This window comes from Kogia breviceps, chromosome 4 (assembly GCF_026419965.1).
Source record: "Kogia breviceps isolate mKogBre1 chromosome 4, mKogBre1 haplotype 1, whole genome shotgun sequence".
Classification (NCBI taxonomy): Eukaryota; Metazoa; Chordata; class Mammalia; order Artiodactyla; family Physeteridae; genus Kogia; species Kogia breviceps.
The window spans coordinates 95,112,878-95,129,812 of record NC_081313.1 but is presented as its reverse complement, the minus strand read 5'-3'; the positions used below and the strand labels follow the sequence as shown (position 1 = coordinate 95,129,812).

The 16,935-nt window shown below is 34.6% G+C and overlaps 1 protein-coding gene across 7 annotated transcripts in view; it reads right to left on the bottom strand.

The window, feature by feature from the left end:
• COMMD10 (COMM domain containing 10) overlaps nucleotides 1–16,935 on the bottom strand; it is a 169,897-nt gene that overhangs the window by 124,569 nt on the left and 28,393 nt on the right. For 5 of the 7 annotated variants that reach the window (XM_059061897.2, XM_067031477.1, XM_067031480.1 and 2 more), the window contains one exon: nucleotides 15,281–15,391. In XM_059061897.2, the coding sequence (XP_058917880.1) occupies nucleotides 15,281–15,391 (111 nt within the window). Of the gene's footprint in view, nucleotides 1–13,941; nucleotides 14,077–14,855; nucleotides 14,935–15,280; nucleotides 15,392–16,935 lie in introns of those variants that run through there. The other 2 variants (XM_059061899.2, XM_067031479.1) reach the window with 2 other exon arrangements.

The following is a 16,935-nucleotide window of genomic DNA, read 5'->3' as shown; positions in this document are numbered from 1 at the left end:
AAATTGGCATTAACTAGGTCAATATACTCACATTCCTCCCTGTCAAATTTAAAAGTTAGGAACTATCATCTATACTATCTTATCCCCTCCTTTTTTCACTAGGACACACAGAATGTGTGTTTACCTATAAGATTTTTACAAGAATATACTTCCCTAATACAGAATACCAGTGAGTTTATATTTAAGAACCTTTTCTCTCTCCTAACAGGCTCTAATCCTATAAATCAGTAAGAGATTGGTAATAAGCAGGAGACTTTCTTTATGAACACACTAGTACTTTTAAATTCTAAGACAAGAGAACTTGAAGATTCTGAAGGCATAAATTAGTAAAACATAAGAGGGGCCAAAGCACAAACAAGTCATCAGTTAATACAAGTGACATTTAATTCATGTGAATTTAATTGTGATTCAGTTAAATTCAACTATATATATGGACTTCAACTACACACTCTGCAAACAGAGGTAGAATACTAATTAAATAATGCAATCAATGAGGCCCACCATTCCCTGAACGAGTGTAACTCCTGGAGTCAGTGTGAGTGTGAGACGGAAAATGTGCATCTTCTGTTTCCTCAGTCGATGCGTGCTGAGGCCTCATGTACTAAGGTGATTCTAGGGCTAAAAGACATACATGCACTGTAAATCTAAATGTTCAACTAAAGAAACAGCAAACTGTTCCAACAAACTTCTGAAGAAAAATATGGTGAAATTGACTTAATAAGAAATGCTATGATGGGATCCAATGTGGTACTTTCCTAAGGGATTTCCTCTCCCTCCCAAGTATAGTCTCGTCTCTGTGAGATCATCCCCTGCACTGACATTAGAGACCCTAAAACCCATCTCTCCATAAGATTCCTTATATGTAAAAGAAAAAAAAAGAGGACATCACTCTTTTAAATATTAATGTGCAAAAAGAAAAATAAGAAGTTTTATGGGAGAGGCTGGCAGAAATGAGGATTAGGGAAAACTATGTGGGCTAATAAAGGCAGTTTTTGTAGATTTGGGCCAATTTGCAATATGAATCGCTTAAGGTAAGTTAATGAATTATAAACTGATAGAATTCTTTAATGTAAGTTAATGAATTATAAACTATATGATAGAATTTTTACATCAGAGTTTAAAAAGTTACCTAAAACTATTTGTAAACCAAACTTCCCCAAAAAGAATACTGGAAGCGAAAAGCACCCTCAAGTAAACAGGTCAAGTTTGCCCTCTGTCAATATATACAATTGACTGGTAGACACATTCTGGTCAGGAAATGTTTACACTTTTATGCAAGTGGCTATGGTTAAGCTGCTAAGTACAAATTTCAAGCTCCACATTCAACATCCCACCAGCAATTAAACAACACAATAGAGAGAATTAGGTATAAAAAAAGAAAATATTTTACAATTTCTACTTCTTCCCATTTCTGAGGGAAATCATGTTTCCTAAGCCTAACTCACATGCTGGCTCTGACAAAAAAAAAATGATCATGTTTGTACTTTACAATGTGGTTAACCAACAAGGCAGCCTGAGGTTGGGTGACAGGCTGGGCCCTCCATTTCCCCCAGACACTGCTTGGCTGCCCCAAGGGCAGAACAGGACAATCAATATTCAGCTAACCTGTTACCTACTTGCACTTCAGCTGAGCAGCTATCATCTAGAAAAATCCAGTACAGACTGTATTTTACTACCAGAAACTCCCTGATTCTCTAGTACTATGAGTACTTCATCACCCAGACAGCCCTGCCAGAAAAGAATAGGAAAACTCTCAATGCAATCATCTATCAAGGTCATTCTCTCACTCCTCACACTTGGCAAATGGAAATAAATCACCTACCCTCTGGAGAGTTTCATGTCTATCAAAACAAAATGTTTAAGAGCAGGATAAAACCATATAGACTATGAGAATAGGCACTAGCCATGGACCTCACTAAAGACAGGCAGCAAAGTAATCACTGTGGAAGCACAGTGGTTACTTTATTAAATTGTACATTATTTTCAGTCCTTCTGGGCAAATTTTTAAAAAGTGACTTATTGTTTATTAATTTCAAGGGTCCAATGAGACAAAGTATAAAAGCACGTAGGATACCTGGCATATATTAAATGGTACCTGGCATATATTAAATGGTCAATGAATGTTATCTATTATCATTACCTTCTTAATTGTTTAAATGTGGCAGTATCAGGCATAGTGGTTACTTTCTGTGCACTGCAGCTATGGAGACACTCAGCTTTAATGAGCTCCATCCACCTAGGCTGACTAGAATTCAGAAAAATACAAAGTGGCAGCACTTAGGAAAGAGACAATGAGGTATCTCAGCCACCTGCACATTTCATATAATATTATGAAGAAATTAGATGTTCCCTCAGCCTCCAAATAGGCCATAATCCATATGAACTGACCCAAGGCAACTTGTGGGTTTACTTTTTTTTTTTTTTGAAACATCTTTATTGGACTATAGCTGTTTTACAATGATGTGTTAGTTTCTGCTTTACAACAAAGTGAATCAGTTATACATATACATATGTTCCCATAGGGTTTACTTCTTAAATAAAATTTCCTTATGAGAAAAAGAACCTTTTTTTAGGAATTATCATTAATTAGATCGCATTTTAAACTGTATTTTAAAATTTGTTTTTATTTTTAAACTTGTTCTTGTCCTATATAATAGCCCCTCATCTCCAAAGATCTCTACTCTTTAGAAGCAGACAGCTGAAATACATAGAATTAAGTAATACTTAATTCATAAATAACATGTGTACCATCAAAGAGAAGTATAAATACACTTATATGGCAGCAGTGTTATTATTAGTCATTACCATGCCAACCTAAAATACCTGAGGAGATGACTATAATTTAACTTATAAATGAATACACAATACCCACTCTCAAAGCTAAGAAATCTATAAATTATATCTAAATAAAAATTTATATATAAATCTATAAATTACTTATCTGTCTACAGCAAAATGCTTGATAAATTTAAATAGTTCAAGCTACTTTAGGTATATGCTTACAATGTTCATATTTTCTTGTACTTAGGAGTCAAAAGAAGTCAATATACATAAAAATCAGTTGAAAAGTAGAGAAAATACCCAAATTAAAATGAGGATGAAAATCTGAGCATCATTTACATGAGGCAGAAGAACTTCTGACTTCTCATTTTAAAACAAGACTACGGTAAAACTAGCAACAGATTTTTGGTAGACTATTTCTTCTATTATTATACATTAACAATTAAATAATATCCTCCTCCTCCTCTCTTAACTAAAAAGGATGATTGCAATATGCCTGCCTTGTTGGAGTGTTTTGAGACTCAGTATTTGTAGATTTTTGAGCCTTGTGGCTAAAAGAGTGAATACAAAGTATTATAACCAAGAATAGCGATATAAAAACAAAGATGGTTTAAGATAATAGAAAATTACATTTATAAGTGGCACAATGCCATACTACCCCTGTGGACTCGTTCTTTCAGAGTACATACTCTATGAAAGGTCACTGTGGGTGAAAAAAAAATCCCGCCGGGAGTTCAAGTAGCCTACAATGCAATATTAGTAATTAAGGAAGTGGTATTCTTCCTCTATATTCATTTGGGAATCATTTCTACTAATTAAGAGAAAAGGAACAGTGACTTGTTAAAAATGATGGTTACAGAAAATTCAATCTGAATTCCAACAGCCTGGTTACAAAGGAGAATACTGTAACACTGAACAATTTTTAAAATAAGGGCAAACTACTATACAAGCCATCAAGTCAGTACTCAACTATCTTCCAAAATAATATACTCCTAAAAATATTTTCCAGAATAACCTATGTTCCTAACACAATGTTGAACTATAGCACTGCAAATTCAATTAACATTAAGTGCCTACTATGTTGAGAGTCATTCTATCGATAACAGGCACTTCACAGATATTCAATTCTATCAATAATCCTAGAAGGCAGGTATTACTAGCCACATTTTCAAATTGGGAAATTTGCTGCAGAAAGATTCAGATTCTTGCCCAGAGTCTAAGAATTTAAACTCAAGTCATCTCACTTTTACACTTTAAATCCGGTGTACCCCCTTCATTCTGTCAGACTAGGGTCTCATCTGGCTATGCCAATAATCAACTGACAAACCATTCAACCTCACTGGGCCTGAGTTTTCTCAGTAAACTTAGAGGGTTGAAATATTCCCTAAGTTGGTCTCCTTCATCCTCCTTCTCTCTCCCTCTCTCTCATTCTCTCTGTCTCTAAAATGTACTACTTTAATCATTTTAAAGTATACAATTCAGTGGCTTCCAATACATTCACAGTGTTGTGCATTAATTTCAGAACGTTTTCACCACCCCAGAAAGAAACCGATAACCTTTAAGCTGTCAGTCCCCATTCTTTCCTTCCCCCAGGTCTTGACAACTGCTAATCTGCTTGTTGGTTCTATGGATTTGCCTAACCTGGATATTTTATATAAATGAGACCATAAAATATGTGACCTTTTGTGTCTGGTTCCTTTTACTAAGAAAAATATTTTTGAGGTTCATATACATTGTAGCATGTATCAGGACTTCATTTTGTTTATGGCTCAATAATATTCCATTGTATGTGTATACTACTATTTGTTTATCTATTCATCCACTGATGGGCATTTGAGTTATTTCCACCTTTTGGCTGCTGTTATGAACTGCTATAAACATGCATGCAGATGTACATATTTGCGTCCTTGTGCTCACTTCTCCTGGGTATATATCTAGGAGTGAAACTGCTGAGTCATTCAATAGTTCTATGTTTGAATTTCTGTGGAACTGACAAACTATTTCCCATAGTAGCTGAACCACTTTACATTTCTACCAGCGATATAAGAGGGTCCTAATTTCTCCACATCCTCACCAACACTTGTTATTTTACTTTTTTTTGTTTTTAATTATAGCCATCCTAATGGGTGTGAAGTGGTATCTCACTCTTGTTTTGATTTGCATTTCCCTGGTGATTAATGATGTTGAGTATCTTTTCATGTGCATGTTGGCCATTTTTATATCTTCTTTAGAGAAATGGCTGTGCAAGTCCTTTACCCATTTTTTTATTTGAGTTGTTTGCCTTTTTGCTGTTGAGTTGTAGGAGTTCTTTACATATTCTAGACAGAAATTCCTTACCAGGAATTTGCAAACGTTTTCTCTCATTCTTTAGGTTACCTTTTCTTTTTCTTCATAATGTCCTTTGATGCACAAGTTTTTACTTCTGATGAAGTCCAATTTATCTATTTTTCATTCATGCTTTTGATATTATATCTAAGAATCCACTGCCATATCCATCTAAGATCTCTTTTGGCTGGAAAATTCCATCAGCCTTTGCTCATTCCATAAATAAAGTTGTATATGAATAATAATTCTATTTGTTTTACTGCTGAGAATTATAAAAGGGTTATTTTGGGAGTTATTATTATATTGCCCTTACCAAGGAAGTGGCGGTATTTTAACTTTGGATAAAATGGCCCTTTAAAGATGGATAGGTTGGAACTCCTTGAGATAAAATGGAATAACGCTGAAAGAAACTGCATTTTTGCTCAATTATAAAAAGAAAGGAAGAAGGGGAAAGAGAGAGAAGAAGAGAGGAAGGGAGAAGATTCAAATAAAAAATTCCCAAGTGACCCTGGAACTAATGTGTCTGAGGTTCCTCTGTACCACAAACGACTCAAGGGAGCCTGCGGCTAGGGTTCCAGTTTTATAGCCAGATTCTCACTCTCCATCACGCCACCCACAGCATACGCCATATCCTCACTTTCCAACTGATCTGCTTTAGAATCTATGGTCCATCACTAAAATCAGTCCCTTGTACACAAGGCCAATCCTTTGTCCCTTTCTCCCTTCACCTGATACACCTGGCAAAGATGAAATGCTGATTAAACCCAATTATCTATACCTACTTCACAGTTGCATCGGAGCAACTAAAAATGGATGAAGGAAAATGTACACCATTTCAACAGTTCCTATTTCAAATTCATGGTCACAAATCTCAAATGGGCAATAAGCACTGGTCAGTAACAGTGAAACAGCCTAAAGTAACTAGTTTGTTCATTTTCCCAATATCCAAAATAACTGTTTCATACTTCCTCCCCTGTTCCCAAACCTTCTAGACCTACCCACTCCCTCAACTAATGACTGCATTCAGAAACAGAAGCAATCAGACACAGCTTCCTCTTCTACCACCAAAACTATCTACCTAATCCATTCTCTTTCTTTTTTGCTGTTACAACAAATAATGTGTTCCCACTCATCAAAGTCCAACCCTTTCATTTGTGCTCTGGCCCTCTTATCTTCTCACTTTCTCATGGAACTTATATCCCTCTCTGTCTTGCACCATCAGTTTCTCCCCAATGGATGTGGAATCGGCATACAAACCTCCTCTAATATCTCCAGTCACTGAATCCACATTCCCCTACGTCGACTATTCCGTTTCTGCTTCTTGAAGGAGTTACGTATGTGGTTGCTTTCACTTTTTTGCCTCGTTTTCTTTCCTCAATTTACTCCAATCAAGATTCTTTTGCCTCTCAAGTGTGATTGAGACTACAATTACCAAGGTTATCAGAGAAGTCCATCTAACCAAATCCAACAGTCATATATATGTCTGTTCTTCTCTTTCCTGACCTCTCAACAGTACTCAATACCGCCCTCCGTCTTGAAACACCTCCTTCTCCTGCCCCACGTAGTGATCACCAGTGACCTCCATGACACTAAATTCATTTTCTTTTTAAACTGCTATATAGTGATTGTAAGTTCAGGCTATTGTGGCAGGTGGACCTGGGTTCAAATCTTGCCCATGTTACTTTCTAATATCCAATCTAGGGAAAGATACTTAACCACTGAGACTAGTCTTCTTAATCTACAAGCTAGGGAAAATACTAGTACTTAACTCACAGCTGTGAGGGTTAAATTAGTATCCACTTTTTTTCTCTTTTACCTCTTACAGCATGTAACATTATTCACCCCCCAAGAAATGCTCTCTTGCTTTGGTCACTGGCTGCTCCTTTCCCAATCACTGTGATAAGCTCCTGTAGCTCACTTGCCTTTTAAATTTGGGAGTTCATCAGGTTCTATACTTCCTCCCTAAGTGACTAACCTCTTCCATCTCATAACTGAAATGATAATCAAAACCTCGATAATTTCCAAGTCTCAATTTCTAGTCTATAATCCACTCCCCACCTCACCGACTGCCATCCAAACAATCTCCACCTGGATATCTCAGCTACCTCATTCTCATCATGCTCAGAAGATAAGACCCTATCTTTTTCATGTGTTCTTTCCTCCACCTGAAACTCCTCTATCTGTTGCAGTCTCCAACTCTTTGCTGTCAGTTTCCACAGTTCCATGTATTTCCTCTTTTGTAACAGTCACTAAACTTAAATATATTTACCGGCTTAATGTATGTATTCCCTTTTAGACCATAAGCTCCATGATGGAAAATTAAACCCATCTATATCACAAATACCTTGCCTAGTACCTCATTCATGGTAAAGGTTTAATAAATGTTTCTTGAATTGAATTTGAGCTATCTTAAACATTTTTGTTTATTTAACTTATTGAACTTTAATTTATTGAATTTTATTTGTTCAGATGTCTAATTCATTGTTAACACTCATTTAAATTACTATCATTTCTAATCCATAAAAATACATTAAACAAAATTTAAAGGTACTTTTAAACATATTCTATTATGTCTGAGGAATTCTACAATTATCAATTGCCTCCAGATTTCAAAAAAGTAAAGAAATTCAGAAGCTAGGAAAGAAAAGTGAGGGTGATATTGTTTGCTTACTTTGAAATTTCACAAAATTTCTGAAAAGAATTTTAGTAAAAAGATGATTTTTTAAATTATGAAATACATGAATGGAGTATTTTGTAAAAAGATTTCCTCCTTCAAGTCGTTTTTATCATTTTCTCCACATGAATACTAACTTCCATCACACTCTGTGTATTAATATTTTGTTTTTACTCATCAAAGATACACAATGTCTAAAACAATATTTTTGCTAGCTTAAAAGTCTTATTATGGATAAATGCAGACTTTCCATTAGGCAACCTAAAGTACAGAAAAAGACTTCTACGCACATACTCTTCACACGCATAATAAGGGGGTTCATTTTGTGATACCAAGGAGCTATACACGTATGATTTGAACACTTCAATAAACTTGAATACCTAAGATCTTTCAGAAAGTCATACTGATCACAAAACTAAAAAAAAAAAAACAAAAAATACCCCACTAAATTAAGGAAAGACAGTTTTGTATTGCTCTCATTTAGAAAACATGACACCTTAAAGGATACTATCATTGAGAAACTGATCACAATGAAAAAGAATACAAAACAAAATTAAGAATCAGAAAACTAGAGCCACAAAGCCTTAGGATTACTTAAATAAATAAATTTGATTACAAGGAACCAGGCTTTTTTTTTCAAAGTACATGGGCAATCGTATACCAAATAAGGGCTGTTTCTGTTTACTCTAACTGCTAGAATATTTTATGAAATTGCTTCTACATGTTCTATAATAAAATAAAACACATACAACAAAAGCTTCTTTAATGTGTATACTAATGGAATAAAGAAATTATAAATGAAAGGACTCTATAATCTTACAAAAATACCAGGGCTTTTCACTGGTCTCCTAAAATTATCCAAAATAATTAACTAGTTATCAAAGAACCTACTTTTGAGATAGTAATGTTACACTTTTCTCCAGAAGTTCTTATATCCTTTGAATTCCACCTTTGAGTGTGTGTGTTCCTAAAACGATTATGAAAAGCCAATTATCAAACTACAGTAAATACCTTTTGTTGGTTTACATCCTTTCACCTAGTAATTACACTCCTGAAGAATAAGCATAACTTCCAAAGATGCTTTATTCATTCATTCATTTGTTCATTCATCATTCAATAACTGTTTACTGAACACCTACCATGTATTTATACACAAAGATGTTTATCACAATAGGAAAATACTGGAAGCAAACTCATTATTTGACAACAGAGGAAGTGGTAGGAAATTGTAGTAAGTCATAGCCAAAATGTGATGCAGTCAGTCATTTAATATATTAATGATGAGTCTGAATATGGAAAAGATCTGTGACAGAGTTAAATGAAAAAAGCAGAATATATAATCAAAGAAGACTTTCAAAAGAAAGTAACTATTAAAAAAAAAAGAAAGTAGCTATTGAACGAACACTGAAATAAAAGAGACTGCACAGTGGTGGTAAATCTGTGAGTTTTTCTTTCCATATCTATAAAATTTTCAAAATAAACGTATACAACTTAGGTAATAAAAAAAGAACCAGAAACAACTTCTTTAAAAGACAAGCAAAAAAAAAAAAAGGACTTCCCTGATGGCGCAGTGGTTGAGAGTCCGCCTGCCAATGCAGGGGACACGGGTTCATGTCCCGGTCCAGGAAGATCCCACATGCCGCAGAGCGGCTGGGCCCGTGAGCCATGGCCGCTGAGCCTGCGCGTCCGGAGCCTGTGCTCCGCAACGGGAGAGGCCACAACAGTGAGAGGCCCGCGTACCGCAAAAAAAAAAAGAAAAAAAGACAAGCAATATTCATCAATCATTTCATTTCAAAAGTAAAAACCACTGACCTATCTTAAAATTCTTCTAAACCCTGAATAAAACCATCCCAAATGACACAAATAAAAGTATCTTGACACAGACCTGCTCATTAGACAAAGCTAATTTTATAAATTTCTGATCAAAATCATTGAGTAAAAAAGCCCAAGACTTTATAAAATGTCTATTCAGATCATAAGATAGTATACTGTAGAAAATGAATAATTGCTATTTATCAAAAAAGAAAAAAAAAGTTCTGACTGATGAACGAGACTATCTTCTCATACCACATCTAACACTGAACAGTAATAACAAAACTTCAATTCTTTTTCTTAAACCAAATGCAAACATCACTGTTTTTTAAAAAATCACTTATAACAGAGGTATAGGGAAAAAAATGACTGGAAGGTCATATAACAGAACATAACAATGATGTGGGTACTAGAATTACACTTGATTTTAATTGGCTTTTTTCCCCTATATTTTCCAAAATGTCCAGTATAAATATATGCACAAATATTGTAACACAGAAAAATAAATTTAAATTATCAAGATAATATGCTGAAATATATTCACTATATAGATTAGATTAATAAAAACACAACATTTGTAAAATTTAGACCTGCTCATCAAAGCAGCTCAGAAAAATTTGAAGGTCCTTCCGAATCAGTCAATACGAACATTACCTTTAAGAAGATCAAAATACTTTAAATTTCTAATACAAAGAGTTCATGATTTGAACAGCATATGTGTGTTTTTCTCTTACTGAAAAAGCTGTCATATATACAGCTAAGCATGTGTTTTTAATGATATACCCTATTTCTTTGTTCACGGCACATCGAGATCAAAGATGTCATATAGCCCTTACAATAAGGTCTGTTAATAAATGTAGTGTCTATTGAGCTGAGACAACATCAAAACATACAACTTTACTTACCACATAAAAGAATATATTAGTGTCTTTCATTGACTTTAGTGTAAAATTGTTTCAATTTAATCAAAGAAAAAGAAAAGGAAATTTAGAATCCACGTAATTATAGTTTTATGAAGAACAATAATAAAATAATCACTGCATTTTAGAAAAGCTTTCAACACCATGAAACATATACACATATTACAGGATAACTGCTAAGTTATTAAATAAGCAAAATGATACAGTATCCTAGCAATAAATATAGCATAGGTCTCTGAAATAAAACTGCCTGACTTCAAATCCTAGCTCTGTTTATTAGTTAGGAATAACCTAGGAGAATAAACTAACCACTACATGTTTCCATTTCTCCATCTGTCTATAAAATACAGAGAATAATAAGAATTCATACATGAAAAAGATGTTTTAAACATCAAAGGAGGTAATACCATATCTACATAGAGTAAGCAATTTAAAAAAAGGCTTTTCCCCCCTTTTTCTCAATCTAAATAGAATTTGTCATACATTTTAAAAATAAGAATGAAGACCTCTAATTTTAAAAATTGGTATTAAAAGTCCTAAGTTCACTCAAGACCATAATTACCCTTCTGCAACCTGAGCACAATCCAATGAAACACTTAGATAAATGTTTAGAAAGTTCTCTTGTCAAGGTGACTTTATCTCAGTTGTTTCAAAAGAAGAAGAAACAAAGAATGAAACACAAGGATTCTTTCTTAAAGGATGAACAAAAAGAATTTAGAATCACTGCATTTACAAAATATGACTGTCTTGAACAGCAAATTTACTGAGGAAAATGCAAGATTAGTAGTATAATTCAAATATTTCAGTGTTTTTAGGATATTCAGTTACAGTGTTGATGCCATCCAAATTACCAAATCTGTTACATATAAAATTGCTATTCTCTATTAATAAAGAAATTTCAACTGTCTCTGACTAGTCTGGAACCAGTTATGCTCTAACCTAACACAGCCATTCAACTAACTTTGGGATTATTGTATTCTCTTTTCTCATAAACAAGTTAATACAGGAGGAAGAATGTAACAAAAAAAATCAACAGTGTAGAAGGCTTTTTTAATAAATTTCATTTTGGCAAATGATCATACACAAATTAGCAAATATTGAAATCAGGATGATTTTATTTATTTGTTCTGTACATATCTGATTAATAGGCACTAATTTTGTTGATGGAAACAAGAGAACTCTATTGTTATATACAGATTAGAAATGTAAACACTTAGCATTTCCCACAACTACTGACTTCACAAATTACTTTGAATGTTATTTCAAATAACACTGTGAGTGCCAGAGGTTAGGTAAGCAAAGAGCTCTACTGCCCCCTAATGAAGTAAAACAAAAAAAACAAAAAACTCAGAAAACTTGTTTTGAGGTATGTGTGGAACAGGAAAATAATCTTACTTTGCTAAATGCAGTAGACAAACAGTAAGAAAATTAACTGAAAACAACTAGAATGTCTATCAAAATACTATAGGGAAAGGTAGAATCATCCAGTTTTCATGATAAAATTAGTAGCAAAACAGGAAAGCCTCGAGACAGAAATGTTCTAACAGAAACGAGGCCACTACAACAATGTTATCTAAAGTGACAGCAATTAAAACTTCACTGCAGGCTACACTTTTCATGTGTATGTTGGAAGGGAATGAGAAGAAAGAGATTCTTAGAAACCATGCTTTTCAGTGAATTACTGTAAGTTTTCAGTTCAGCAGCTCAAAAGTATTGTAAATACTATCAAAATATTCTCTTACAATTTGCACTGACTCTAATCCTCTCAGAATTATTTTAATATATGTGTACTTTCAGGAGAACTACACTATAAAACATACATTTGACGAAAAAAAATAACAAACATACATTTGAAAGAATTTTACCTGTTTCCTGTTTTAAACAAATGTCAATTTCTTAAGCATGACAACTTTGTACTTTATGATACTCTGCCATCATAAACTAACCAGCAATAACTTTTTGTTTGTTTGTTTGTTTGTTTGTGGTATGCGGGCCTCTCACTGTTGTGGCCTTTCCCTTTGCGGAGCACAGGCTCCAGACGCGCAGGCTCAGCGGCCATGGCTCACGGGCCCAGCCGCTCCGCAGCATATGGGATCTTCCCAGACCAGGGCACCAACCTGTGTCCCCTGCATCGGCAGGCGGATTCTCAACCACTGCGCCACCAGGGAAGCCCCAGCAATAACTTTTAATCTTCCTTTTTATAAAATTTCTCCCTTCCTTTAACAAATTTGGTTTTTAAAACATGTTCCATACTCATGTTCCTTTTACCTAATATTCTAACCTGTCTAGAATTCCCGAATTCTCATTCAGAACAGAGCAAATGTTTGGGGGGAAGAGTAGTGTGTGGTCCTTAATAACAGAAGTTATGTAAAAATTAACATCAAGGAATCAGATATAACAAGAGTACAAAGAATACAATACCATATCATAAAAAAAAAAGTAAAGCTTCCCAGCAGCAGTTCACTGAGGGGAACAGAGGTGTGGTAGGTAACGGTTCCTTTATAGCTAGGGCACATGTCACTTGGAGAGGGCATGTTTCTAACCAGGTTGACTGTAGTTGTACATTCCATTATGTCTGTTGTTTACAACATGTAAGAAATAGGGACCAAATCCACAGAACGCCACAGGGGAGATAGGCAACACAGAGAAAGAGGGTCGCTTAAGTCTGCAGAGGAAATGAAAACAGCCTTTACATTTGTGTGCTGCTGCTCTTCCCAAGTGTCTGTTAATGAAAATGGTTCTCTAGCTCAGCAAGTCATAAGGGTAACCAAATGTTCATTCAAAATTGTAAAATAGCATCAGACAGAAAAATACAAATGTACTCAAACATATATCTCAAGTGAGTTGGATCTCACATCTGTATAGATTTCCTGAATAATATGAATGAATTAAAAACATGACTCTTTTACTTGAAGCATTACTCATTCATTCTTACTGCCTAAAGATATAACTGACACAGAAACATGTTTTGAAGACATAATAAAGAAGCTGGGAGGAATCAAGCATCCCGAAGTTAAACACTGCCAAAGTCATGATGCTTAAAGTATATCAAATAGAGTCAAAATTGTATCCTTCCAAGCTATAAATTCCATTTAGCTACTCAGACTTAACATACGATAGTCACGAGAAATAAAGCCGTGAACGTATACCTGGAGAACGGCATATATGTATTTGTGTATATAGGTGTGTGTTTTCCCTCATGGAATAGTCCCAGTCCACACCAATGAGTTCCAGGTTATTATCCTAAACCTAAAGGAATGTCTTCCCTAGTTCATGGGGAGAAAAAAAAATAAAGGACCTTCCAGGCTATCCTTTCCCTCCCCTATTCTCAGAAGCATACATATGAAAAATATGATCAAAAATTAAAGAAAGAATGAAAGAAAAGGGAAAAGGTTAACTTCATCAAGAAATAAAGTTAGGGGCAGCTTTGGTTTAAAACAAAGAGATTTATTTATTCATTAGCCCAAGAAAACTTTTACTGATGATGATGAAGATAGCAGCAGCCAGCATTTATAGAGCATCATGTACTTTACATACACTGAGTATATGATCTTCATAAAAGCCCTGTGAGACAGATAATATTATTCCTGTTTTACAGATGAAGAAACTGACATTCATAAAGATTAAGTAACCTGCTCAAGGTTAGACCGCTACTAAATTGCAGAGCATATATAGAATGCCAGTCAATTCGACACCTAACCATTAAATTTATGTTCTTTTCTGGTGAAAATGTGTGAAATGAAATGATTCTTTGCAAACACTGTAATAAATTAATAAATTATATATGTTAAGATCCAATTCAATTGCCTAAAATTGTGCAGATATGTAACCTGAGCTAGACACTGATGCCAGTTCTTAGGGAAGACAGAAATGTACAAGACATAATAAACGGTGAAAGTGCTAACAAAGAAGTAATAATATACACATCCTTCAATGCCCATTATAAATAATAACATTTCTTCCATTATTCTCTGATCACATACAGCCACAGTAATCTCTTCTTATTCAGATCTTCCTACCTCATTCTCACCTCTATTTCATTTGTCTTAAAATGAGACAGTCTCATTTATTTAAGGAAAAACAGTCACTCCCCCTTCTCTCTCTCTTAAAGATACTCAATTGTAGTAAAAAATATATAAAAATAGCATTCAATGACAACTGAAATACACATTTCTCAATATGCTGTAGTAAAAACTATTCCACAGCAACTCTTCTACCTTTGATAACATGTTCAAGTTTTCTTCAATTAATACTAAGGAAAAAAATCACCATGCAGTTTAAAACTAATCCAAAATTCTATTTTGTAATAGCTGCGATTTAAACACACACAGACATACTATACACACACAAACAGAACTCAGGTCACCTTCATATTTCAGGTATTGGCTGGACAACATTATTCCCTCTGCCATATGTATGCAGCTTAAAACACAAAACACCCAGAAACATCAGCAATTAACTAAAACATTAAAATCATAATTTTATATGACTAGTACCAATTTTTTCTATTGCAGAATTTAAAAGAAGACATTATAACATATTCTTGCAAGAAAAGTACCTGGTAAGACAACCTATTTTTTCAAATAAATAACAAAGTGATATGTAAATCTGACATCAAAACTTGTCAGAAACAAAGATCTGTCATTTTGTTAATCTTTCTTTAATTAAATATTTAAATCTTCAATTCAGAGAACAAAGACCTTGCTAACAATAAAGTACAAGACCTAGTAAACAAAATACATCCTTTCAATGGGACACCCTTTCTTACCTTCGAATCCTCATTGCTCACTCCTAGCTGTAACACAGCTTGAGGAGATTTTAGTTTTGCTTGGGCAGAGTGAGCCATCTGAAGGTTAAGCTGCCATCCAACCGTCTCCAGCTACAAAAGACAAGCACAGATTGGAATCAGATGGTACAGAAGGAAGAAAACAGTCAACTTTAAGCAAATCTCCAGTCAGCAGGAATGAACATGGATAGCCTGGACTTTGCGGAAAGTCAGTTCCAGGGCTCCTTGAACCTGCACACTCTGTACATTTTCCCTTGGGGCTCATTAGATTGGCCACGTGCCATGCCTGTCAAATTCAACGGTAAAACTGGTCTTCAAAGACACCCTCTTCTAAAAATAAAAGTTCTGAGACTAAGCGATGAACGACACTAAAGGAGTCAATGGTTTTTAAATAGTAAATTACTATTTTAAAACAGTACATTTTAGGGAATTCCCTGGCCGTCCAGTGGTTAGGACACCGTGCTCTCACTGCCGAGGGCCAGGATTTGATCCCTCCCTGGTCAGGGAACTAGGATCCCACAAGCCACGCGGTGCAGCCAAAAAAACAAAAACAAAAAACAGTATATTTTAAAGCCAATGGTTTTTAAATAGTTATAAATTTTAACCAGGAAATAGTATATACTGGTGGTAAGTACTTTAATGACCTATTATCCTGCAAAACTCTTTGCAGTAAGAATAAGGTAGAACTTTTTTTTTTCTTTTTTTAAAGGGAAATTGAAGTGCCCAGATGGTAAGAGGTTCACACATTTAGACACAGTTAGTGAGACTGGAATAGAGCCAGGCAAAGAATTGATATCTACTAGTGAGCAGGTGTTATCATGCTTTCCAAAGTTTTCTAACTTAACATGGTTCCCAGTTATGACAGAAACTAATTAGAATACTTCCTTTGAATTTATTAATTAGCAACAGCAAAATTGAATCAGGAAGGCAAAAACAGTAAAGACACACTAAAACAGCTTAAGTTTCAAAATATTAAGCAGCATAAATGTGGCTTTACTGAACAGGACAGATTATTGGTTTCTCCAACCTCAAAACTATAAAGTTTTAAATCTAATTTCCAATAAATCTAAAGTATCAATATTTAGGGAAGTTTTGTGACATGTAATTGTCATATACCTCTGACAACATGACTCTAGTAATTGATTTAGTAAAACTACCTTAGCTACACTGGTAAGAATGGCAGCCTCACAACCATTTTTACTTAACTGGAATACTAATTGCTAACTTGAAAGACTGCTCAACAGCTAGAATCACAGTAGTGACTCAAAGCCAAATTGGAAAGAGAGCAATGAGAGTATTATCTATTCGAGAGAGGATGTGATGAGAAAATAAAGATACAATTCTGTACTTTCTGGCACTGAACCTTTTAGAGGTTATGGGTAAAAAGGGGGAAGATGTTGCAGAGACATAATCCATAATACCACAAGTAAAAAAATCAATTTAATGGTACATGTTAAGTAAGGATCTGTAATGTACTGATCTTTAACACTGATTACAGTAGTAACATAGTCTCTAATAGCAGCCCACTACTTTTTCAACAGTCACATGCAATAGACCCTCCGATATAACAGGAAAGAACATGTCATAACTACTCTCATATATCCAAGCATTTTGATACACATCACCATCTTAATTGA